Genomic DNA, 24,911 nt, shown 5'->3' with positions numbered 1-24,911 from the left:
ACGGCTACGATCGACAGAGGACGGCGCCAATGTGTATAACCGGAGAGTGACACAGACAGTCACAGGCTGTCTGCACGGGCCAGTGTGTGCCGTCGCGCGGCCTGCAAGCTCACGTCGGAAGTCTCTGCACCGGCAGGCGCTCACCAGTCCTCTTAGGCGAAAGAATCGGAAATCGGAGGCAAGGAATAAAAATATATACTTGCTCCACCTTTTTTTGGAAAATATTTACTGTTTTGCTTTTTTTTGCGTCCCTTTCATTCCTTCTTAGCTTCTCACCATACAACGAGGAGCCGGGTGATACTATCAACCCGGTCACATCTCGAAACCGTTTCATACCAACCCTCTCATCATGCTTCGAAGTTAAAGACGGAAGCGCCAACGATGCTGGCATGCACAGCAAGAGGGCCCGCAGGCGGAGTTGCACGTACGAGTTGGCTCAGCTTGTCCCCGGTAGCAACCAGCAGGAGGCTTCCTCCCGTTGGCCGATCCCGCGACATCTCGACATCATCGTCACAGTACTCATCATCGAAGGCTTCTTCAAGGGCTTACCGTTTCTGGACATCCGACGATCCGCTCATCCGAGCCCTTCGTCGCCGCCAAGAGACGTACCGCCTTGCTAAAGCTCCGCAAGGTGCTCGTCATAAGGCCGACCGACTGGAAGCCGTCCAACTAGCAAAGTCGGAAATCCGCTGGATCGTCGAGCACGTTCGAAAATTCCAAGGCGCTGCTGCCCCAACAAAGACCAAATCGACCCTGACCCGAGCTTCACGGCGAGAGCTCGTGTCCATGACAGTGCTAATGACCCGGCACAACGTCCCCATCTCGTACCTGCTGGGCAGCGTGCCCTTTGGCTCGCTTTCGCAAGAGCTCACGGTGCGCCCGCCGATCTTACTCCCGCGTCCAGAGACCGAGTACTGGGCGACTGAGGTGGTCAACGCGCTACTAGAGAAGCTGAGCCCGGCGCAGCTTGAAGAGGTGCGAGTCGTTGACCTTTGCACGGGGTCTGGGTGTATCGTGCTGTTGATCGCTGATGCGCTTCGTGCCCGGGTGGGACAGGGGAAGAAATGGAGGGTCATAGCGTGCGATCAGTCGGAGCTTGCGGTAGAATTGGCGCGGGAGAACGCTGTTAAGCTCGGATTCAGCGTCAACGAGCATCAGTCGAACGTGCATATTGTCAAAGCGGACGTTTTCGACGATGCAGCGATGGACCAGTTGGCCAAGATCGCAGGTGGACCCTTTCACCTGATCGTCAGCAATCCGCCGTACATCCCGCGTCGTGAGTGGGAGAGCTTACCCTCGGAGGTCAAGCAGCATGAGGATCCGGCGGCGCTCATTGGCGAGCGAGACATCGCCTCCATTGCATCCCCTGCCGCACAAAGGTCGAGCAGCGACGCGCGGCAGAGCTACCTTGACCGACACGGCCTAGCCTTCCACCAGCGTCTCGCCGAGCTTCTCTACCGCGCCACGTTTTCAATTCACCTACCACAACTACCTCGACTTGTGGCAGAGTACGGCAAAGGCCAGCAAAAGCTGGTGGAGCGATTGTACGCAGAGCTCCAAGCGCCACGCGATCGAATGCCCAAAGTAGTACGGGTGGAGGGGCATCTGGTGCTGGTCGGGGTGGGCAATGCGACAACGCATCCGCTGACGAGGCATTCGATTGGGCAGGTTGTGCTGGATCCACTGCTGGCAGGGCTGAGCGAGCAGGATAGAAAGGTGCGGGCAAGGTTGAGAGAATGGCGCGACGAGCTGCAGCAAGCTCGACAAGAGGCGATTGGCAGTGGACGAATCCAGAACCGACCAGACTGGGATCGACCCGTACCGAACAGCTTGGCCGTCTACGCTCCGCGAGCCAGCGCTCAAAGCGATACCCCCGAGCAACTCGATCTTACCCCCAGCAGTTCGGATCGGACGCCCCTGCAACTGACCAAAGTCACGAAAGGCAAAGGCGGCGGCTGGTCAGCCACGCTGACACTGCTCATACCGTCCTCTCCCGTCTTCTTTACCTCCTCTGCCCTCCGAGCCACACCCGACGACGTGGTCTACCAAGTGCAAGTGTCGCTGTACAAGCCGTCGCAGCCGATGAACCTGTCCGGCGTTGGACTGAAAGCTTTCCTGAACTCTTACCATCCCCATCCTCCCCCACCATCAACCGGGTGGAGAATATCGGACGACGTACTTGTACTGCAGGACGAGCTCGACCTCGCCTTCGGAGAGGTGAAGCGCAAGGACGTCGGAAGTGCCCGAGGTCACAACGGCGTGCGAGACATCATCCAGCGTCTTGACATCCCCACATCCTCCCCCATCACCAGCAGCAGCAGCAGCTCGGGCAAGTCCAAGCAAAAAGACCCAGACGCCGCGCCGAAGCTCTCTCGACTGCGGATCGGCATCGGCCGCCCCGCCTCCCCCTCCCCTCCCCCCGCGTCGTCCGCAAACAGCTGGCTGCCCTCGTCGCTGACGAGGGGCAAAAAGCCGATACCCATCGACCGGTGGGTGCTCTCCGCACTCACACCCGCCGAACTCGACAGCTGCCGCACCGCCGCTCAACACAGCGTGCTCTCCCAAGTCCAGTCGCATACGCTCCAGTGGCTGTCCGACAGATGCCGCGACCTCTCGAGCCGTGAAGCACGAGCGCCCATCGCGTCGCGGAAAGATCAGTTCGGCATACCTCGCACCGTGTGGATACACTAGCCCCTCACTCAGCAGCACCAGATCTGGACCTCGCTAGAAGCTTCCACTTGAAACCGAAATTGCATGCTGAACAAAACTTCTACAGATACAGTACATCCATCCTCAGACCGGCTCCGCTCACCTAGACCCGCTCGAGCTCGACGAGAATCCGCTCTCCCTGCGCATGATCGCCTGTTTCGAGAGCAACATCGAGCCACCCACTTTGCCCTTCCCGCCCTTCCTTGCTCCTGCAGCTCTGAACGGTGACGAAGCAACCTTGAACTTCGACGAGCCCGTCGACTGCTGAGAGCCGGCGCCTGTGCCAGACGCGGCAGGTTTGGGCGCCCTCACAATGTTCGCATCGTTGCCCCACTCCGGTTCGGCGTCTTCGAGCGTATCGACTGCCATCGACGAGCCGGACCGCAACCCCGAGGGACGCGCGGTGGGACGGTTACTCAGAAGGCGCGCCATGAGCGAGCTCGACGTATCATCGTCGGCGTCGTCCGCCTCCTCCTGTTCGGGCGTGTCGATGTCCATCGCGTCACCGTCAAGGTGGGATGCAGCGGCAGTGCGGGCGTTGCGTCCATACTGCGCACTGATCTGAGGCTTGCGCTTTGGCTGTGATGACACAGTAGGCATTTTTTGAGTGGAATTGCCTCTGATACGGTCGTGCATTGCAGTGGCCAGCCGCGCTTCCGTGTCGTCCTCATCCGAATCCCATTGGTTTTCGCGCGACCCTGCATTGAGTTCGTCGTTGTCATCGTCGTCGTCGTCGTCCAGGGCACTGCGCCTCTTGGCCTTTTTGCGCTCGCGGATGATGCTGGCGATATCGTTGTACCTGATCGTGCGCGGCTGCTTGGGGACGGGTCCAAATGCGTCCTCTTCCACATCTTCCCCCTCCGCATCGCCGCCCTGGTCCGCAGCATCCGCCTCGTCCATCTCTTCATCCCCACTTTCATTGTCCTCGTCATCCTCTTGATCCTCTGCAGCCATCGCCAAGAAATCGTACTTTTCCGACTCGTGATCAATCCGATGCGTCGCAGCATAACTGTTCACGAACGCCTGCGCTTCTTCATGTGCCGCCAGCGCGTCCATTCCATCTTCCGTGCCATCGAGCAGCTTGCGCTTCTTCCACGCCGACAGCGCCGCATGTGAGCCCATCGCTGCCCGCCTCTTGAGCTCCTCATCCTCCGCATCGTCATCCAAGAACCCTTCGATGCCGTTCAAGCCCGCGCCACGGCGTCGATTGCGATAGCCGCCCTGGATCGCCTTCTGGTGGATCTCGAGTTCTTCGCGGTCCTTGGCGTCCATATCTTCACGGAAGCGAGCACGCGCCACTTCGTCCTTCTCGGCCTCGTCGAGCTCGCGTTCGTTGTCGACGAGTTCTTGCAGGTCTTCGGCGTTGGCGTCGTCCTCGTCGTCGTCTTCGTCGCCTCCAGAGGCACTGCCATCGTCGTCGCCGAAGATGCCTTTGAGTCCGCCGCCGTCTCCGCGCTTTTGCCCACCGAGCTCTTCATCTTCAGACTCTTCGGCTTCTCCCTCAATGAAGGCGGATTTGCGTTTCTTGCCGGTAATGACAGGCTCCTCGTCGTCTGCAGGCTGAATGGGTCCGCGGCGCAACACATCGAAAGCGTTGCGCGGCTTGGGCTCAGGCTGGCTCGAAGGCGGGCCATTCTCGTCGTCGATTTCGCTGTTTGCATCGTCGTGCGGATCTTCGTTATCCTGCTGATGCTCGGTGGCCGCTGCGCCTCGACGCAATCGCTTGAGCTGTACCGGTACCATCTCGTCTTCTTCCTCTTCCGACAGCGGTGCGTTGTGGTCGCCACTAGCATTGCTGATATCGCTACCTCGACGAGCAGAGGCATGTCGAGCAGCCGGGCTCTGCCACGCTGCCCCCGCTCCGCCGGCGGAGTTATGCTGGCTCTGCGACTGGCTCTGGCTGTCGTACTGCGACCAGAGCCCTGTCTGCTGGCTCGGCTTGGTCTGTGTGAAAAAGCCATCGCGGTTCATGTACATCTTCTCCGGCGACCTGTTGGCCATCGGACCATTCGCCTGTGCCTGGGCGTACGCCTCGCGCTCTGCTTGGCTTTCGTCGAAGCTGGGCAAGACCGAAGGCGTGGCATCGAGGAAGTCCATGGCTTCGCCCATCTGAGCCTTGCGCAGAGCGGCAAACGCGTCCACTTCCGTCGACTTTGGCGGCGGCATCGTCGAGGCGTCCCACACGCTGGGACCAGCTTTGAGGCCGCGAGCGTCAGCTGAGGGCGGCGGGGTGCCGTCATGGAAGAACTGTGTAAACCCAGGGGCTTTACCACCAGCAACCTTGTGATTATCGAAAATGTCCAAGCTCTCGCCTCGCAGCTCGTCCTGTTGCGTGTCTTGGAAGAACGCGCCGAGCGCCGAGTTGGCCGATGCGTCGCGGACGAGAGAGCGGATAGCCTCGGTGGCTTGAGGTGGACGGCTCGACGACGGCAGCTGGCTCGGGTCTTGACTCTGGGTTTGGGTCTGTGTTTGAGTCTGAGTCTGGTCCCAGAACGACTTTGGTACTTGAGAGGCCGCCACAGCTGACTTGACCATAGAAGGAGGAGGCATGGTCGGCTCAAAGAAGCGACCGAGATCGGCAGCCTGCGACGGAATGTCGTCGGTTCGGAAAGAATCGTATTCGTCTTGACCTGCTGAGAGAGGAATGACAAGAGGATCTCGACGGCCAGCGGCGGAAGCAGCGAGACTCGGCGAACGAGAATGATGGAAGGCAGCCGAAGATGGTTGAGAGGGAGAAAAGGGCATGCTCTGGTCAATGGACTGACTGGAGATATCGCCGAGCGGGATGCGCACCCGTTCTTGACTTTGACTCGCTCCTTCGGTCGGAGCGTTGCTGCGGCTACCGTCAAAGGGACCGGGTTGGAGAGGAATCTGGTCGGCTTCATCGTCACCGTCGTCATCGTCTGCCACCGCGCTGCGTCTAGCCCTCCTGGCGTTCAGGCGCGCAGCAGGCATCTCGTCCTCGTCGTCGTCCATGACAGCACGGCTAGGCAGGAGACTGCGACTGAGGCTAGGGGAAGGGTTGGATAGCTGTGGCTGTTGGCTGGCCGGTGGGGGAGCATTCTCCTTTTCGCTGTCGTGCTCCTCATCCGCATCTTGGATTGTGTCCCTGACAACGGCTTGGTCGATGTCGTGGGTTTCGTCGTCCTCGTCGGCGCTGCCCATCTCGACGAAGTCTTCGTTTTCGTCGACGGGCTCAATCTCGCTTGCACTGCCCATGTCAACGTCGCTGCCGATGACCGACTCGGCGTCGCGTGCCGGTGGCATGATGTAGTCTGGATCATCCTCATCCTCATCCTGGTGATCGTCGTGGCGAGCCTGACCCTCGCTGCTTGTTGCTTGGCCTAGTTGCTGGAGCATCGTATTGACGTCTGGAGCTGCGGATCGGCCATACTTGTCGACACTGGTCCCGGGAGAAACCTTTGCTCTTGCGTTCTTGGCACTGGCCTGTGAGCGAGCTTTGACACTCTGCGTCTGCATCTTGCGCATCAAAGTTGCGTTCAGCTGGGCCTGAGTCATTTTGGGCGGGCCTGCGCGTCCAGCACCCTGGAGAGCAGAGCAATGATGGGCGGACTCGTCCTGGCGAGTTTGCGCCGAATTTGGTTGGGGAGGCTCTGCGGATGAAACGTGTCCCGCGGCTTGGTCCGAAGCGATGAACAGACCCTTGCCGGCGCTACGGAGCTGGCTATCGGTGACAACAAGGTCGTCCTGCGCATCTGCGTTCACTTCATCCTCGCCGATGTGCAGCGCGGTATTAGGAGAGCCGTTCGCATTGGTTCCGGTGTACAATTTGCGGCTGGGAGGTGTCTTGCCCGGACGAACGCCGATCTCGCGATAGAGCAGATCGGTGGGACGCTTCTTGCCTGGAGTAGCTGGGAGGTTGTGCTTGGCAGCCAGAACAGAGCCAGGCTGATACAGTTCGAGACCTTCGTCGTCTGCATCTACGTTTTGAGCGACCGACTCGATTTTCTTCGAGACGACGCTGGAAGGCTGCTGTCGCGACTTTTCGAGAAGACGGATCTTCATGTCGCGAAGTCGCTGCAGCCTTTGAGCAGCTTCCTTATCCGCTTCTTGTTGGGCCCGACTTTGCTGGACGATCGATGCGAGATCAGGCAGCTCAGCGTCATCGTCCTGCTCTGAAGCTTGGGCGAGAAGTTTTTGATGCGCCTGCGAAGCGTGGTCTTGCTTTGTGGCGAGACCAGCGACTCGACCGGCAGCGGGGGTGGTTTGCAAGAAATTGGCGTGACTGGTGCTTGGATCGAGGCCCAGCCTGCGTTCTTGCTGCCTGGACATGGGCACGACAGGGCTGCTCAGGTTGTTGGGATGCGGACTCGAGCGCTCGGGGATGGGGTCGGACTCGATGGGATCCGAAGCGTGCTGGCTCTTGGACTGGCCCGAGGGGATCTGCGACGAAGGCTGACCAGAGCCATCCGAAGCATTGTCGGCACTCGTATTGGAGCTGGCAGTGTGGCTAGTTGTGCTACGACCCGCCTCGCTGGCCTGGATCTTGCTGAGTAGTTCGTTGAGACCAATGGTCTTCTTTTGGTGGATGGGGGCGAGTCGGGTGCGGTTTTCGCGTGCGAGACGTGCCGTTTGCCTGTGCATGGTCTCGAGGTCCTTCTTGCTGAGAGGCTTGACTTTGGGCAGCGCTTTCTCCTTTGCTGCTGTAGCGGCGCGCTTGGACGCGACTTTGGCATTAGTGCGATCAAAGTCATCCTCGAGATCGCTGAGGATGTCGCGCTCGGTTGCGGCGGATATGTTTTTCTTCTTCTTTGACTTTGATTTGGGCTTGGCCGTAGCAGCAGACTCGAAATTCGATACCATGAATGCCGGCATTGCGTCATTGTGTTCGTCGTCGTCACTGCCCTGAATGTCGAGAGAAGGAGAACGAGATGGAATCCTGCCTGGGCTTCTTCCGCCGAAGAAGGCGTCGAGAAGGGGATCTGCTTGCGCGCTGGTCTCGACGACAGCCTCTTGCTCACCGTGAGCCTTTCGGAACCTTGCGGCAAGGGCGTCCATCTTTTCGCGTCGAGACTGCGGTGTGGTGGCGATGGTGACGGAAGGGCCTGCTTGTGCATCAGCTTGGTCAGCTGGCGTCACCGAGGCAGAGGAGGCGGGACTGGCAAGCTTGAACGCACGAGCTTTGCGTGCTTGGACGTGATCGTCGTCGTCGTCGTCTGTGTCCTGGTCGGAAGACGAAGAGAATTCGGATTGTTTCTGGTTGCCGGTCCTGCCTTTCATGGCCGAGATCCTTGCCCCTCGACGACGTGTGAGTGTGATACTGCCATCCTGATCGTCTTCTGCCGCCCTTTGCTTGTCACCAGAAGATACGCGATGCGAAGACGAATGCGGCTGGGAGCTTGATATTGGGACTGACGAAAGAGAGCCAGTGAACGGGTCCGAGTCTGTATCTCGTGCAGCGTGCGCGCGAATGCGCGCAATGATCACGTCGTCTTCCTCCTCGTCGCGATCTTGATCGTTGTTGCCAGTCGAATGCTGCGCTGCCGGTTCGGAGCGTGGAGCTTCGGCGTCGCTGTCTGAATCGGAGTCAAAGATAGCCCTCGAGATTCCGAGGTTGAAGTTGTTTGTGCGATGAACAGCAGGCGACTCTGTCGAGCCTTGTGGAGGCTCGTCATCGTCGTTGTCACTGTGCTGCGATGGCTGAGAGTCGACGCGACGAAAGAGGGAGGAAGGTCCGATTTTGACCGCCGAGTTGGCAGCATGAGCTGTCGTGGCAGGGGAGACGTCTGCGGTGATGGTCACATCGTTGGCATCCTGCTCGATACGCGAGGCTGCGTTGCGACCGTACAAGCGCATTGGGGAGTCAAAAAGATTGTCGGCAGGGGGCGAGGATGAAGAAGGCTCGGTACCGACGCGTGTAGGATCGTCGCCGTCGTGCTCAGTCGCGAGAGGCTTGCGCGAGTATGTGACCTTGGCTCTGGCACCAGACACGGTGGGGGCAGGATCGATCGAGGGAATCGAAGAAGAAACGAGCGACGAGAGCGGCGATGAGGTGGTCGCGATCGACCTATCGACCTGCATTGCCACAGTGTTTTTGGCAGAGATTGCGACAATCGATGAGATTGCAATGACCGTTTCTTCTGATTAGAACATAAGAACGAGGTTGTGAGGCAATACGCCTGTTATAGAGCTGATCGGTAGGGTTCCGAATGTATCCAGATGTGCCTGGTTCAATGATGTGACTGCGGAAGATGGTTGGTGAGCTGATAGAGAAGGATTGAAGCCACTGATTGTCAAACAAGCTGAGTTGAACGTGTTGAACGTGTCTCTGCGAGAGAACGCGGCTGGCTCGCATCTTCTGGCCCAAAGTGGAGTCGACGAGTCAAGTCACAGGGAGACCCTTTTTTCTCGGTGCGGTCTTAGGCTTTGATCATTGTCACCTTTTAACGCGTCGCGCGTTAAGGCACACACGCCTCCAAACTCAATCTCTGCGATGTTAGAGCGTTATGAGAAAGTGTGTTAGACCGCGCTTGATTTTGCAGCGAGTCTTTTGTTGAAAATGCATTTCTGTGGTTGCAAATAGCACATTTCTGATTGGCTGATCTAAAGGCGTGAACTGTCCGATTTTTATCGCTCCTTATCACTCGACTTGCCTTGGAGAAAACAAAGCTCGTTCGGCTAGCGACCCGAATCGAAGCGCCATGGAAGATTCTGTTCTGCAGGCTTTTCCTACATTCCTTGCCTAGACACATAAGCAGGTCCCTTCCTGCATTGACAGATCCACACCGCTTGGAATGGAGCAGGGCGTATAACAAATCACTGCGGCACTCGCGAGAAGAAAGGATTCCACCACTCACAGGGAAGGGACGATGGCAAGTTGCCCATGCAACTTCATGGACAGGTTCGCCGATATTACCGTGATACCCCTCTGCAGGCGAAACGCCGACATCAGACAACAACGAATTCGGGTCTGTAATGCGCTGTGCGCCATTGGCTCTCCTTCTTCCCTATGACGAGCTCGGCATGGGAGCGGATCTGCAGAATGCCGAAAATCACTTTGTATCACGTTAGGAAATTTTAGAGCTTTTTTTGCTGCAAAGTGTGCTTGCGTCCACGCTAAGCCTTTGCTTGTTCGGCTGCTTCTCCGCTCGCCCACCGGACTCAGCCAACTTCCAGCTGAATTGCACCATATAAAGACCGATATTTTAGCCTCCCACCTTATCTTCCTCTTCCTTCAACTCTCATCCTCATACTCAAAGCTGCTCTCGACTCTCCGATTCTTTAGAAATGGCGTGCTCTTCATCCAAGAACTCAGGCGCTGCTGGCGGACGCTGCGCCGACTGTGCCTGCGGTGCCGCTGGCGCTCCCTCGTCCATCAAGGGCACTTCCGTCAAGCTGCCGGCCAAGGCCAACGCCAAGTCCGAGTCCACTCCCCTCCTCTGGTCCACGTCGCCTGCTGTGGACGCCAACTACCAAGCTACCACGCAAGAGACTAACGGTGTCGCCTCTTCCTCGGCGTCCACGCTCAGTGCTACGCATGAATGCCCCTCCACTGCCGCCCAGCAGCACGACCCCACGTTTGTCTGCTGCCGAGACGTCGTCGGTGCGGATGAGCGTACATTGATCGACCCCGACTTTGCACGCGACTGCATTGTCGGTCTCAGCGACGGTCTCACGGTTCCTTTTGCTCTCACTGCCGGTCTCTCCTCCACGGGTTCGACCAAGCTCGTTGTGCTTGCCGGTCTTGCCGAGCTCGTCTCGGGCGCCATCTCGATGGGCATCGGAGGCTTCCTCTCGGCGCAAGCAGAGCTCAGCCATTTCGCGTATAACCTCAAGTCGACTCAGCAGCGCGTCGAGCGTTCGTGCGGCACCGAGGTCCAGCGTCAAGTGCACGACATTCTCAAAGGATACGGAATTGCTCCCGACACGTCGGCGCAGATTGCTGCCGAACTCACCGCAAAGGAACAAGCTCGTCGTCAAGCCGAGCAGCTCGCCGCTCTGCAGCAGCAGAATCGCAGTTCGAACGCTTCGCGGCGCAAGCTCTTTGGCTGCATCTCTCTGCCCTTCTCTTCAACTGTCTCGTCCTCGCTCCTTCCCGCACAGAAGCGCACCAACGACGGTGATGAAGAATCCCAGCAGGTCTCCGCCGATGAAGACCTGGAGCAGGCTGGCTTGACACCGTTCTTGCTCAAGCTAGGCGAAGGTCTCGAGCCTGTCAGCACATCCCGTCTCTACATTTCGGCGCTCACCATCGGCCTGAGCTACTTCATTGGCGGCATCATCCCTTTACTGCCTTACATGATTGTGCAGGAGGCGAGCCGGGCGCTTTTTCTCTCGGTGATTATTACTGGTGTGATCCTGTTGGTGTTTGGCGTGGTCAAGCAGCGCGTGACGGGTGGCGAGGGTGGATTCAAGGGCTATGCGTATGGTGCTGTGTCGACGCTGGCGGTAGGCGGTGTGGCTGCAGGGGCTTCGTGGTTGCTTGTGGGGCTGCTCGAAGGTGGGGGTGATGCAGGGGGTATCTAGACGTACGGCCGCACGTACGTGCGCTCAACTTTCTCTCTGTTTGTCGCTCTATATCTTCAAGGTGTTTTCTGTAATCGATTCCTGTGTCACGCTTATTGATTCTATTATTGTGCGTCTACATGATGTCGCCCTGTCCACCAGCATCCTTGTACCCCTTGGCGATGCCCTCTCGCCCTTCTTCGAGCACACTCGGCTCGTCGAGGCCCAGCCGTTGTTCGAGGCCCTTCCAGCCTCGTTTTTGGATGTGGGCGATGGAAGCAGTTTCGAGCACGGTGGTGAGTTGTCCCGTTGTGGGGTTGCGGACCGTGACCTGGTCCTCGTTAGTTTGCGATTCGCTGGAAGGGAGTTGCAAGGTTGAGGTGGGATCGGAGGAGGAGGTGGTAGTAGGGGCGGTGGCGGAGGAGGCGGGTGGTTTCGAGTTGAACTTGCGCCTGTGGACGTATGTGCCGCTGATGAGCGAGAAGTGGGGTCGATCGTCGTCGCTCTCCTCGTCGCCTTCCTGCAGTTGGGCAAGGTTTCCGCTTTCTTCCTGGACATCAAGCTGGTCCATCTGCGTCAACAGATCCTGCTCCTGCGTCTTGAATTGTTCCGGCACCAGCCGTTCGAGGTCCAACACATACTTGCCACTCCACTCGACACCCTCTTGGCCTCTCTGCTGCCTCTCGGCCGCCTTCACCGCGAGCTCCATCTCAAACGGCGTCACGATCGGCCTGAAAAATTCCTTGCTGTCCACCAGCGTGTTCTCCGGACACGCCACCAGCACGAACACATCGATCTCCTGGAAATTCGCCAGCTTGGCCGGGTTCAGCTTCCCTACGGAGATGGTGTACACTTTGCGACCGCTCTTCTTGCCACTCAGCAATCCTCTGAGATACTTGAGCAGCGGCAAGTACGAGTGAACGCCAAGTGTGCCAACGAGCAGACCCACCACGGATGCGTCGCGCGCTTTCAGCACCGCTGTGTATCGCTTCATGAGCAGACGGTTCGTGGAACCGGTCTCGACACGCGCGGTGGATGTGAGCGGGTCATACGAGATGACTGGGGTTGAGGCACCGAGCGTGAGCAAAAGGTTGGTGAGCGAGAGCGATTCCGGGCCGAGGTAAAGGTATGCGCACTGCGAAAAGGTGGTGTTGGGTGGCAGGGTCACGGTGCGAGAAGGGCCGAGTGGTTGAGACGCACGTTCGGAAGCAATGTCGCTGATCGTTGCAGAGGCGGTAGAGAGAGCAGCTGTTGATGTTGCTGCCGATGTTGCTTTGGAGCAAGATGACGACGATGGATTTGTGGAAGAGCATGCCGCTCCGTTGCAGGAAGAAGAGGCAGACGGCTCTGGATTACCGCAACACGACCCGTTGGATCCACCAGAGCAGCCTGATTGTGTCGGAGCATCGGAATAGGCAAATTTGCCATCGACCAGCTTGTCTTCGTAGTTGCGCCGGAAATCGACGTGAGTTCTGACGAGGGGCAGATCGATGCCTGCTCTCCGCAGCGCTTGTTGCGTTGCCTGAAAGACGTCTTCGACCACATGGTTCCACGAAACGTCGTAAGTCAACACGAGTGCCTTGACATGCTCGCTTTCATCTCCGTCGCAAACGTGCTGCTTAGCCTGTTGGGCCAGACTGGTAGCTGCAGCCGGGATGTCTGCTAATGGCTGCTTGGTGAAAACGTAGATGACGGGCAACCTGGCTGTGGCAGAAAGACAAGCATGGCCATAGTGCACCACCAAGTCGGCATCAACATGCTTTGCAGCGACTTCATCGACGCAGCATCCTCCGTAGCTCGTGTCTGCGAGAATGTAGAACTCTGGCAAGCCATTCTGTGGCGCAGATGAAGGTGAAGCTGAAGGCGAGGCTGTAGCTGGAATGCCGGCAGCGTAGAGGGAGCGAACTTCGCGCTTGAGCGCCCAGTAGACAGGCACAGAATCTACCAATGCTTCGTCTGGAAACTGCAGAGCGACACGCTTGAAGCGACCTTTGTGGATCTTTGCTGCAGTGGAGAGAATGTCGTAGATGTAGTAGATGGAGCGACCGGAGGACGAGGAGGTGGCCGATTGCGCCAGAGGGTTGAGCTCGAGTGGCGCGGTGAGGATAGCCTCATCTGTTGTGCTGAACGCTGCCATGTCGGCGTTGGCGTGTCGATGAGGTCGATAAGGGTCGACTGGCAATGGTGGTGGCAGAGCAGCAAGACGTTGGTCGATATTGGCACCAGTTGTTCTTCTCGAATGTCGTTTTTGTCTTTTTGCTTTTGAACTGTGCAGTACAGTACCACAATTTTTTCTTCTCAGGAACCAGGGATTGCGAGGTGAAAATTTGCTTTGATTGAGACTTATGCGGACTGTAAAACATGGCTTGAAGCTCTCAATCAATTATGTTTTCGCGCTGCTCGCTATCGGAACTCGGGATTGAGTGCGTGTGGAGGAGTCGCTCGACATTTGCGCAGCAGCCAAGTTGGTCGAGCAATATGCAATATGATCCTCGACTCACCGTCGTCATTATCATCATCAGCGGCAGCATCTTCGTTCGCCTACCGAAAACAGCATCAACAATCGTGCCAAGATTCATGCAGTCATAGTAGCAGACATCACTGCTCTGCCACGCGCCGCGCCCATCGCGCCAGGCATTGACCTCAACACAGACACCATGGCGACTCCAAGACACACACCGGGGCCAGGCCAAGGAGTCACTTCCACCGCTAGAGGAGGCACCAACAGCGCTCTCTCAATATCCGAGCACTCAAGAGCAGCTGGTATCGGTGCTGAGACCATCGACGACTTTCTGGATCGACAGCCGCGATCGGTGCTCATCCGCCTGTACGATAAACCGGCATCATGTCTTGCCATCTTCCGCCTGCTGCCCATGATGGCGCGCCAGCTCATCATGCATATGCTGTTCCTGGATGTGCCGCTCGCTGCAGATGACTTTTTGGCATGGATAAAAAAGGAAGCCAGGAAGGACTTTGATGCAGCTGTCGACAAGCTCTCTCGTCTGTCAATCGTACAGCTCAAGGCAACGGCAGGCAAGCAGATCCTGCTTCTCAACGCTGTGTTTACAGACGGTATGCGAAGAGCCTTGACCGGTGGAGGCAAGCACAGGTCCTTTGGCGTACCCTGCGATACCGAAGACAAGAATGCGGTAGATGTGGCATTCCTCGACGAATATGCGCGCACAAAGTGGGAAACCATTCTGCACTACATGGTGGGCAGCGACAACTCGAGCACTCCACGCGAACCCGTCCTCTACCTGCTGCGCAGGAGCAACCTGATGCAGCCCAGATCCAACTCGAGCTCGGGCGGCGGTCTTAATATTACCAGCCGTGGATTCCAATTCTTGCTCGAAGACGTCAACACCCAGCTATGGGACCTGCTGCTGCAGTACCTCGACATGGCCGAGGAGCGAAACATGGATCTGGTCGAGGTGCTTGCCTTTCTCTTCATGCTCGGCAGTTTGGAGCTGGGTCGGGACTACTCAACCGAAGAGCTTCCCGAGACGCAGCTGCACATGCTCGAAGACTTTCGCGATTACGGTCTCGTCTACCAGCGCAAAGCTTCCAGTCGACGATTCTACCCCACGCGCCTTGCGACCACTCTCACCTCGTCCGCTGCTGTCCCCTTGCTATCCAGCAACGGAACAGAACAGGAGGAGCGAGGCTACATCATCCTCGAGACCAACTACCGTCTGTACGCCTACACCTCGAATCGTCTGCGCGTCGCCGTCCTGTCGCTGTTCGTCACCATCAAGGCACGCTTCCCCAACTTGGTAGTGGGTTCCATCACACGCGACTCGGTCAAGTCGGCTCTCGCGAATGGCATCACCGCGGAGCAGATCATCACGTACCTCACGCATCACGCGCATCTTCAGATGCATCGCAACGACCCCTTGCTTCCGGTGACCGTGTCGGACCAGATCAGGTTGTGGGAGCGCGAAAAGAACCGCGTACAGCAGAATTTGGGTTCGCTGTTTACAGATTTCACGAGTCAATTCGACTTTGAGGAGGTCAGGAACTATGCAAAGCAGTTGGGAGTATTGGTGTGGGAGGACGAGGCGAAGAGGAGGTTCTTCGTGGATGAAGCGGGTAACGAGCCTGTACGTGATTACATTCGACGTAGAAGGGCCTAGTCGATTCCCTTTGCAATTACAGCGCATTGACCAGATACGAGCACAGCAAATGTCGAGCTAGAATGAATAGCAAGTTGAAAGAGTGTTCGTGAAGCAGAGTTGGCTTGAATTAGGAGCGATGTCGTGTCCCTAGTTTATTAGTATGCAGGGCGCGCAGAGACCAACACGGACCGACGACTTTGGGAGGTTTGTCTTTGTGGAGGGAGAAGCGGTTTCTTCTTGACGCCCAACCACCAACGCATCCTCTTGGCCGATCTGCTCCTCACCAAGCGTATTCGCTGGCCACCGCCGGTCATGGAAGTACGCAACCGGTCAAAGCAGCCACTCGCCCAACTTGACCCGTCACCACCCGCAACTACTTTGTCGCGCCCTGCCACCAAAACGCCTGGGTCAGAAGTCAACCTTCAATCGCTCTTCTGCTTCCTTTTTGCGTTTCGCCTCATCAATGCTCTACTGACGCGAACATTCTTCCAACCAGACGAGCACTACCAGACGACCGAGATCGCACATCGCATCGTCTTCGGCTATGGCTTCAAGAGCTGGGAGTGGTCTTCTGCCAGCACGTCTTCCAGCGATGCGTCGTACCTCACCGCTGCCGTGAACAACTTGCTCAATGGTCCTGTTCGGTCCATCCTCCACCCGCTGCTGTTTGCACCCGGCTATGCGCTGCTCAAGTGGACAGCGCTCGACAAGACGTATGCGCTCGTTCTGTTTCCTCGCCTTCAGCAAGCGCTCGTCGCAGCTATCGGTGACTTTTACACGTTTCGTCTCGCACATCGCATCGGCGGGCCCACAGTGGCTTGGTGTGCAACGCTGATCGGTCTCTCCAATCTGTACGGCCTCTTCACGGCTACGAGGACGTTCAGCAACTCGACCGAAGCAGCTATTACGGCAGCGGCGTTGTTCTACTGGCCCTTTGTGCCCTTTTTCTCTGGCAGCTTCGATGTCGCTACCTTTTCCACCGCAGACGAGCGTGCAAAGCTGCAGGACTTGCAAGGACCCGGATGCGTATGGCAGCAATCCGCGCCGCGGTACGAGCAGAGTCAGGACGACATGGATCTGGACCACAAACAAGTCTCGCGGCTGATCTACGACCGCGCGCTGCGGAAGAGTGTTTTGCTCGCCGCTTTTGCGTGTCTGTTGCGCCCGACAAACGGCGTGTTGTGGATCTACCTGGCCTCAGAGCTGCTCGTTCGACAGCTGCGCTGCATTCAGCCCAAGGCTGCTGCCGCTCCTTCCTCCGGCAAGACCAGTGAAAGCGCCGAACCACAGTCTGTGCTGCCTCTGCTCGAATTCGTCGGTGAAGCCAGCAGCTTGGTCAGCACTCTCGCCATCGTCGGATTCAGCACTGTCAGCGCTGCTTTTATCATCGACACGACGTACGATTACCTTGCCAACCAGGCTCACCGCAAGGCAGGAGCAGTGCTGCCGGCGCTGAGCCTCGTATCGTTCCTGCACAAGAATGTGGTGGCCAACTTGAGCATTTTCTATGGAGCCAATCCCTGGCACTGGTACATCACTCAAGGCATACCCGTGCTGTGCACTATCTGGCTGCCAGCGACGCTGGTTGGGCTGTTGGGCGCACTTCAGCACCGTGCACCCGTAGGACGGGGGCCAGGGCTGGCCGAAGATGCGAAGCGCTCGCTGGCCAGGCTTGTGTGCGCTACGGTTGCAGTATACTCGCTGCTGGGACACAAGGAGTTTCGGTTTCTGCAACCGCTTCTTCCGGCCCTGACCGTGCTGGCGGCGACGGGGCTCGCAGACTCGTACGCCCGCGAACAGCGAAGCCGAGAAGGCAACCCTGCAAGACAGATCTGGCGCACGCTCAATGCTCTTCCGCTTTGGCTGCGCGCGGTGCTACTCACACTTCAGCCGATTGCCGCGGTCTACCTGACCAGCGTCCACGCTGTAGGACAGGAACAGGTGCCCTGGGAGCTCGGGCGCATCTACCGCGAGCAGCAGCTCTTACCTCAATCGGAACCGGTCGAGTTTGGCACCGATTTCGGCCGCATCCACAGCCTGGGCTTCCTCATGCCGTGCCATTCGACACCGTGGGCGACACACTTGCACGACCAATCCCTCGTGGAACGAAGCTGGTTCATCGAGTGTCCGCCGCCTCCTTCCCGTCACGAGATGACCCAAGCGCAGGCATCGACAAAGTACTGGGACCAGAGCGACTTTTTCTACCACGACCCCATCAAGTACCTCGTCGACCGGCTGCCGTACAATGTCGATACACACTATCCGCCTTCTCCGCCGCCGTCCGCTGCGCTGGTGGCAGGCGAGGGAGCGCCACATCCGTGGGACAAAGGGTGGCGCCACTCGTGGCCCAGCCACCTGGTCGTGTTTGAGAGTTTGCTCGAGGAAGGGACGCGGAAGGTGGGGCATACGAGGACATTCAAGAATCTGCTCAGTTTGAAAGGGTACAGGGAGGTGGCGAGGTATTGGAACACGCCCAAGCATGAAGATGCGAGAAGGGATGGCGATATTGTTGTGTTGGCGTACAAGGGGCCCAAGTCGCACCGCTAGCGAGAAATACAATCGACGTCGTCAAATGAGAATGCTTCTTTCTTGCTGTTAAATAAGCTAAGTGCTTCTGTGTTGGAGTCGAGAGGTCTAAAGAACGAGCTGATGGCCACAAAGCAAGAAGAAGAGGGCAGAAAGAGGAGCACTCGAAAGCGCACGGAGCAGCTGCTCCACTTGCCTCGAAGCTTTTCCCGAGATCCGTTCGTATTTTTCTCGCAGTGACGCGGCGTTAAACGTGGATTGCCCTTCTGCGCTCAGCATTCTTCCATCTCTCTTCTCATCCTTCTCACACCTATCCAACACCCCCCTCCTCTTTTCCCTGTCACCCACCATGGCGGCAGTACCTTACATATCGGTGCAACCCAACTACTCGGAAGTGTTTTCCGACGTTTCTTCATCCACCATCGCCGGCGAAAAAGCCTGGCTCTCCTACTACGCTTCCAATGCCCCCTCGTCCAGTGTGCATGTCAAGCTGCGGCTCATCCAGACCAAAGACGACGGCAAGGACGTAGATACGCAAGGTGGGGTCAAGGTCGGAGAGCTCGAAACGTCTGGTGGGCCGACACATGGGTTGCAGATCAACAGGGTTCACGGAAGCTGGCTGGACCTGGAGCTGACGCAGCCAGCAGCAGCAACGGCGGGCGAGCATGCCGGAAGGTCGGCGAGAACGCAGCAGTCGGACATCAAGCTCGACTCTGGCGTGCAGGTTCGGTTCCCTCGAAAGACATTGACAAAGTTCTTGCCGACCGTGAGCACGTCCAAAGTGAACGACAACTACACAAACTACCCGACCATCGATGCGTTTGACTTGTCGCTTGGCACAGCAGACGACGAGCTCGATCTGTTCGTCGCCGGCGGCACCGAAGGTTCGCTGTACACCGGTCGGCTGGCCGGAGAGTTCGATGCCGCCGAAGCCCGCGCCTCCGCCATCGAGACGCTGCTCACCGACGAAGAGCGTCACATCCTCACCGGAGAATCGCCCGACCCGGAAGAACGCAAGTGGGACATCGAAGCGCGCATCCGCCTCTCAATCAACACTGCCAAGTCTCGACTGGGCAAAAAGACCTCACTCAAGGGGCACGTTGGCGATGTCCGTTTTGTCAAGTTCTTCCCGTCGAACCGAGTCGTGCTGTCTACGTCGAGCGATCTGACGTGCAGGATCTGGGACCCTTTTACGGGCGACAACCCGCGCACACTCCAGGGCCACAAACGCGCAGTGCTCACCGCGGGCATCATCGGCAGGGGCAAGAACATCTTGACAGCGGGCGCCGACGGCTCGATTCGACTGTGGGACGTCGCGGCGCCGAAACAGATCAGGCTGATGGGCAGCGACCGGTATTCCGCAGTCAACTGTTTGGCGCTACAGCAGGAGCAGCAGCAGGCAGAGGAGGAGAGCAGCAAGTTCGTGGTTGGATTGGCGAGCGGCAGCTGGCAGCTGTTTGACGTGAGGGCAGCGACGGCGGCGCTGACGGGCAGCAAGTACGCTTTCCCTCCCGGTGCGGCTCCTTCCGCTAGCGATCTGTGGACTCAAGCAACGACGGCAGGTGTGACGGCGATCGACGTGAAAGACAACACTGTTGTCACAGGAACCTCCAACGGCATCGTCAGCGTATGGGACCTCCGCTCTGTCTCGTCGTCTTCCCCTCCCTCCTCATCACCGCCACGCGGCCTCCTCACGGCATGGAGACGCAACAACGCCGAGCTCAACCACCTCCGCCTGACCACGTCCCACCCCGACGCACTGCACGTGCTCGTGGCGACGCAGGACGGGCTGCCGTACCGCGCTGCGCTCGACCCGTGCTTCACACCGCTGAGCGAGGGGAGGGAGGAAGACATGCAGATCGACACGGAGGCGGGTGCATGCTGGACGGGTGGGGCACCCAGGGTGGTGTGTGAGTATGCGGGATGGGACTGCGACCAGACGAGCTGGGTTGGCGAGGATCGGCAGGGGAGGGTGGTCGTTGCTGGCGCCGAGGGGGCGGTGAGGAGATATTGATGCCCAGCTGGGAGTGTGAATCGAAAGCACCTTGAGAGGGAATTTCGGTCTCAGTGTGCGTGTGCGAGCAAGAGGAGTGATGGGTGTGCGATTGAGGCTGGGATGCGAACACTAGTCAGACGAGCTTGAGTGAGTGAGTAGGATTGTGAAACAGTTGTGAAGACCGAGACCATGAAATGGATGTCATGCGATACGGTCGCCTGTGCTGCTACAGCTTCACACTCAACCTGCGCCGCCCCTTCTTTCGAGTCAGACAGGCAGCGTCAGCGCACCTCACTCACCGCGCCAAACGAAACCTTCTTGCTACCAACACCACCACCGCCACCACTCGCACCGCTCATAAGTAGCTCGTCAATGCACCGCGCCGCTGAACCCACAATCGCCACCCTCGACGGTTTTCTCGAGATCAGTATCCCGTGGGCTCCAATGCCTCCCCTACCGCCATTACTACTTCCACTAGCGCCGCTGGCGCAGCTCCAGGCGCTCGGCGTCGTATGCGCTGTAGCAGACGAGTGCACGCTGCCTGTCAAGCTGGGCTTGCACTCCAGATTCGACTTGTGCGGTGCCTCGCACGCCGTCGTCGTCCCTGTGGAGGAGGGCGATTGAGAAGCGCACATGCAGAGCGGGGAAGCTAGCGTGCCGGCGCGGTGCCGCGTCAAGCTCGTCGACGGCGGGTACGCGGCAGCCGAGCTGAACGATTTCAGCCGGCTGACGCCGCTGACGCCGCTGCCGCTGCTGCCGCTGCTGCTGTTGTTGTTGTTGTTGTTGTTGTTGTCTATATCAGACTGAGCAGAGATAATCACGACCGGCAGGCCGTCGTACGGCGAGCATCTTGCGAGCGGGGCCGAGCTTGGCGCGGCAGGGAACGGGCTGACACGACCCGGCACGTCCCGCGCGCGCAGGTGCACAGCGAACGACATGCGTGTCTTGCTGTAGTCCGTCGCACCCGCGGTGGGAGTCCCGCTTCGCGAGGGAGACCGCTGCATGGTGTGCGAGATCTTGCGCATCAGCGACGGCTTCCTCCTTTGCGCCTGCTGCTGCGGGGAGACTTCTGCTGCTGTTGGCAGGTGCAGCGGTCGAGCTGGATGGGGCTGCGAGCGCGCGGTGGTTTGAAAGGTCGGACGGTGCGACACCTCTTTGTGTTTGTACGAAGGTGGGAAATAGTCGTGTAGCACTTCGATCGCGTTGTCCTGCTCCTCGGCCCGCTTGTAGACCCCTGGAACTGCGACTGCTTCTACTGCTGCTGCTGTGGAGCGAGTTTGGCGTGTAGACTCTGATTGGAGCGCACTGTCGAATGTGTCGAGCTCCGGGTCCGCAGAGATGATCGCCATCATGTGCTCGATAGTGTTTCGCTGATTGGTCACTTTCAACGCGGGTGCAGAAGCAGCAGCAGCGACAACCTGGCGCGCAGCTCGGGCTGGTACAGGTCCCAGCTTGAACTCCACTTCTCTGTTGCTGCGGTGGCTTGATGATCGCTTTGGTCGGAGGTACTCAGCGGGCGACTTGCGAACGCTTCGGAGCGAGGGGAAGGGCAGTAGGTCTTCGAGTGAGTCCAAGCAGTGTGGTGGGCGGGGTGGTCGTGGCGGTGGCCGCGATGGCAGGGTTGCGGTGGCGGTGTCGAACGCTTGGGTCGGATGCGGGGAGCCAGGAGGAGTAGGGTTCCAGTTGGTGCTGAAGCCGCTGTGTCGCGCTGTTGCCAGGTGTGGATCGATGAGCGAGTCGGTGGGATTCGGTCGACTCGTGTCGACATCTTTACCGCCTAGATCGTGCACTGGCTGACAGCGCTGCTGCACGGGATGCCTCCTTCGCGGTCTACTCACTCCCTCGCCTTCCACCACCCCGACCCTCAACGGCTTGAACAGCAGCCCTGCCTCTTCCTTCTCGGCGCCCAACAATGGCCTTGTCTGCGAAATTACTGACACCCTCGCGCTTTGGCCCATCGCATCCCTGCCCACCAACTCAGCGAGTGTCTGATCCAAAAGCGCCCCTGTAGTGAAAGGCGACGACTCGGGCGTGCCGACGAAACTCCCCTCGGTGCTGCACGGCGACGATGCCTGTGACTTCAGCACCGCGTAGCCCCGCTCGTCTTCTCCGCCCGGCGAAGCCGTGTGAAACGAGGCTGCCCGGACGCTGAACGAACACGACCAAGAGGAATCGCCCGAGACAGGGCTGTAGGGGAATGGGTTGTCGTCGTCACGGCAGCTACTGGAAGTGGTGACGGGCGAGGCAAAGTCGGCGAGGATGCCCTCGAAGAGCATGGAGAGCGGACTGAGGTGGGACGCCTTGGCGGGGCTGCTGCATCGCACCGAGGCGGTGGCGGTGGCTGGAGTGGAGGGATCGAAGGAAGGAGATGCAGCAGTCTGTAGATGGCGAGGGAAGTGGATTCTGTTGTCTCGAGAGTCTTTTTCAATGATGGTCGGATGGCGGGGGCGGCCGGGCGGGTGGGGCCTGCTGACGCCGAGCATGTTGTTCTGTGAGTACGCCAGGGATCCAGGGTGGGCCAGCTCGCGACAGACCATGGTCAAACGCTCGTGGACGGGAGGCCGATCGACTGTGGACGAGAACGACATGGTTCTTACTGCAGAACCCAACATCACTCCAGACACTACACGGAAAATAAATCTGACTATATATGTAACGTCCCCGGCACAGAGGGCAGGCTCTCTCGAGCGCCTCCGCAACACCTGCAGAGCACAGTCGATGAGACATAGACAGGTCAATATGCAACCTACAAGCCCGCACGGCACTGTCTCAGCGCAAAGTGTGACAGTGCTATGGTCGCCCCTTTCACCCGACTGGGCAGACTGGGCAGACACACAACGGACGAGAGTCAGCGCCAGTGGAAGGGCTGGTAATCGTTCCTCCTCAGCTCGAACCTCTCGATGACGATCAAACTGGCGAAGGATCTGCGTGTTTGAAGTCAATGTTCACGAAGAGACGCAGAAACAAGAGGCCAACCTCGCCCTGCTCGCCTTGCCCATCCTCGCAGCCGGACCGGCTGCTGCTATAGAGACACTTCATCTCAGCGGCAGTCTGCGACCACTTTGCCAGAAGTACAAGTGAAACAGTACAAGGCTCGCACCACCTCGTATGAAGGCGTGTTGCCAGCCTCTCCTGTCAAATGGGTTGTGAAGTTGCCTGCCTGTCCTAGAAGGAGACGGATAGTCGCATGTTGGTGGCGCCTCATATTCTGCGGGGCGCGAGGGGTTCGTGCTTGTCTGCTGCATCTGGCCACGCAAGCCTCCCGCTCACAGATCCGCGGTCTGATCCCCCGTACGCATCGCACCAACACAACACGCCAAAAGGACAGCAAGCTGAAAACAGGGGGGTATTTTTGATCGCGAATACAAGTTACGACGGCGCATCAGTTCTCCGGGATCCTGAACACCGTGATCTCCTGCTGCTTGAAGTACCGCCTGTTCTCCTCGTCGATGAGCACCAGATTCAGGTAGTACCGCGTGCTGAACTTCTTGTTGACATCCCGGAACGTCGGCGTCAGCTCAAAGCCGCCCAGGAACAGCCGGATGGGGATGGTCTCGCCGCGGACGGGCGCGCCGTCCATGATCTCGAACTTGGTGATGGTTTCCGACTCGTTGTACTGGTTGGGCGCCGCGCCCGTGGTTTCGCGCCGAATGATCGAGAGCTCCATGTGTTTGATCTTGATGCGCACGAGCAGGAAGTAAATTTTGCCAACGATCACGTCTTTCAGGTGGTATCTGGCCTCGGCACAAAGAATGGGGAGCAAGATGAGGTGAGCAATGGGATGGCGAGACTTCAGTGGTGGTTGCGGGAGAGGCGGACTCACTTGGACTTGTTATACTCGAACTCAATGTGCAGACAATCCTCGATGCCCACTTCCATCTTGATGGCGTTGTTCGAGTCTGGCGGCATGCGATACGAGTGCACCCAGATGTCGCGTTCCTTGACCACATCCGTCAACCGTCTCGATATCGTTACTCGGATGTAATACCTGCATCCACAAAGCAGGTCAGCAAAGCTACGCTTCTTTCTGCTGAAAAAGTCAGGAATGCGACGTACCTCAACTTGACATTGATGCCATTGTAGCTCTCGTACTGCTTTTCGACGTTCTTGAACTCGAAGTCAAAGTTTTGTGCGGCTCTCATCTCGCCCGGTGATGCGAGCTCCTGGACAAGCGAGAGGAATTCGTAGTGGTTGCCGCGGTCGTAGAACATCTCTATAAGCACCATCCATCAAGCAAAATCGTTTGGGCAGTGTCAGTGCGCGACTCCCTAGCTACTTGAGTGTGGTAAGGGTGAAAGGGAAACATACCTATACTGCCAACAAACTCGATCTTGATGCCTTCATGTACGAGCTTCTTGCCGTCTCTTACTCGTACAGATACCTGTGGTTTACAAGACGAAGGTGATACTTGTCAGTTTCGCCCGGGTATGGCTTCAGCTAGCAGGTTGCAGGGGATACTCACCGATCCCTTGACGCTCTCGCCATCAAAGTAGATGGGGCACTTTTCCTTACCCGCCTTGTCCATCTTGATCTCGACCTGCTTGCGAGCATCTTCGCCGTCCAGACGCACGTCAACGTCGACTGGCGACGAAAAGGAGAAGAATGATGCCATCTCGTTGTCCTTCCAAATGTGTCAAAGCTCCAGGAAGGAGTTTGCTGAACGTGGATTTGACGGCGGAGACGGCTGACTGCGAAGTGCTGCGGTTGTCACTGTGGGAATGAACCCTGCCGTGGCGTAGAGTTTGGTTGTTTGGAGGCTAATTGGGTGAATATGCTGCCGATGTAGGTAAGACGTAGGGTGTTCGGCGTGGCGTTGGTGGATGAGCGAGTCGACACTCAAGATGATTATGCTGAGCGTTTGGGTGGGAAGGTGGAGGAGGAGGCGGGTCAGCGTGTGTTGATCTCCAACCGCGATTTTAGCCTGTTGGTCACTGCGCCGCTGTCTCGCTCGAAAAAGTCCAACGCGTGGCTGTCAAGCGCCCCTCTCAGAATCGGGCCCGATCGATTCTCGAATTCCTATGTCCCTCACCACTGCTTTTTGCCTCGCTCGCATCACACCAGCACCTCTACTCACAAAGCGCTTTCGCTCGTCAAGGTCG

General features: G+C 58.1%; 9 protein-coding genes across 9 annotated transcripts; 5 read left to right on the top strand and 4 right to left on the bottom strand.

Moving 5' to 3' along the window:
* Nucleotides 1–381: 381 nt before the first annotated feature.
* On the top strand, nucleotides 382–1,699 carry EX895_004680 (uncharacterized protein; the record flags this gene model as incomplete). Its single annotated transcript, XM_029885274.1, has 2 exons — nucleotides 382–1,544; nucleotides 1,669–1,699. The coding sequence occupies 2 exons, from the start codon at nucleotides 382–384 to the stop codon at nucleotides 1,697–1,699; spliced, it is 1,194 nt and encodes a 397-aa protein (XP_029738516.1).
* Nucleotides 1,700–2,808: 1,109 nt separating this feature from the next.
* On the bottom strand, nucleotides 2,809–3,309 carry EX895_004679 (uncharacterized protein; the record flags this gene model as incomplete). Its single annotated transcript, XM_029885273.1, has 1 exon — nucleotides 2,809–3,309. One exon carries the CDS (start codon nucleotides 3,307–3,309, stop codon nucleotides 2,809–2,811), a length of 501 nt encoding a protein of 166 aa, XP_029738515.1.
* A 6,648-nt stretch (nucleotides 3,310–9,957) lies between these two features.
* EX895_004678 (uncharacterized protein) lies at nucleotides 9,958–11,196 on the top strand (the record flags this gene model as incomplete). Its single annotated transcript, XM_029885272.1, has 1 exon — nucleotides 9,958–11,196. One exon carries the CDS (start codon nucleotides 9,958–9,960, stop codon nucleotides 11,194–11,196), a length of 1,239 nt encoding a protein of 412 aa, XP_029738514.1.
* Nucleotides 11,197–11,311: 115 nt separating this feature from the next.
* Nucleotides 11,312–13,312, bottom strand: EX895_004677 (uncharacterized protein; the record flags this gene model as incomplete). Its single annotated transcript, XM_029885271.1, has 1 exon — nucleotides 11,312–13,312. The coding sequence occupies one exon, from the start codon at nucleotides 13,310–13,312 to the stop codon at nucleotides 11,312–11,314; it is 2,001 nt and encodes a 666-aa protein (XP_029738513.1).
* Nucleotides 13,313–13,832: 520 nt separating this feature from the next.
* EX895_004676 (uncharacterized protein) lies at nucleotides 13,833–15,308 on the top strand (the record flags this gene model as incomplete). The annotated part of the gene is made up of 1 exon (XM_029885270.1): nucleotides 13,833–15,308. One exon carries the CDS (start codon nucleotides 13,833–13,835, stop codon nucleotides 15,306–15,308), a length of 1,476 nt encoding a protein of 491 aa, XP_029738512.1.
* Nucleotides 15,309–15,602: 294 nt separating this feature from the next.
* EX895_004675 (uncharacterized protein) lies at nucleotides 15,603–17,837 on the top strand (the record flags this gene model as incomplete). The annotated part of the gene is made up of 1 exon (XM_029885269.1): nucleotides 15,603–17,837. One exon carries the CDS (start codon nucleotides 15,603–15,605, stop codon nucleotides 17,835–17,837), a length of 2,235 nt encoding a protein of 744 aa, XP_029738511.1.
* Nucleotides 17,838–18,165: 328 nt separating this feature from the next.
* EX895_004674 (uncharacterized protein) lies at nucleotides 18,166–19,830 on the top strand (the record flags this gene model as incomplete). Its single annotated transcript, XM_029885268.1, has 1 exon — nucleotides 18,166–19,830. The coding sequence occupies one exon, from the start codon at nucleotides 18,166–18,168 to the stop codon at nucleotides 19,828–19,830; it is 1,665 nt and encodes a 554-aa protein (XP_029738510.1).
* Nucleotides 19,831–20,093: 263 nt separating this feature from the next.
* EX895_004673 (uncharacterized protein) lies at nucleotides 20,094–22,400 on the bottom strand (the record flags this gene model as incomplete). The annotated part of the gene is made up of 1 exon (XM_029885267.1): nucleotides 20,094–22,400. The coding sequence occupies one exon, from the start codon at nucleotides 22,398–22,400 to the stop codon at nucleotides 20,094–20,096; it is 2,307 nt and encodes a 768-aa protein (XP_029738509.1).
* A 794-nt stretch (nucleotides 22,401–23,194) lies between these two features.
* On the bottom strand, nucleotides 23,195–24,424 carry EX895_004672 (uncharacterized protein; the record flags this gene model as incomplete). Its single annotated transcript, XM_029885266.1, has 5 exons — nucleotides 23,195–23,546; nucleotides 23,636–23,800; nucleotides 23,869–24,025; nucleotides 24,121–24,193; nucleotides 24,275–24,424. 5 exons carry the CDS (start codon nucleotides 24,422–24,424, stop codon nucleotides 23,195–23,197), a joined length of 897 nt encoding a protein of 298 aa, XP_029738508.1.
* Nucleotides 24,425–24,911: the final 487 nt, after the last annotated feature.

Source organism: Sporisorium graminicola, chromosome SGRAM_4, assembly GCF_005498985.1.
Source record: "Sporisorium graminicola strain CBS 10092 chromosome SGRAM_4, whole genome shotgun sequence".
Taxonomy (NCBI): Eukaryota; Fungi; Basidiomycota; class Ustilaginomycetes; order Ustilaginales; family Ustilaginaceae; genus Sporisorium; species Sporisorium graminicola.
The sequence above is the reverse complement of the archived record's forward strand: the minus strand, read 5'-3'. Positions and strand labels throughout refer to the sequence as shown.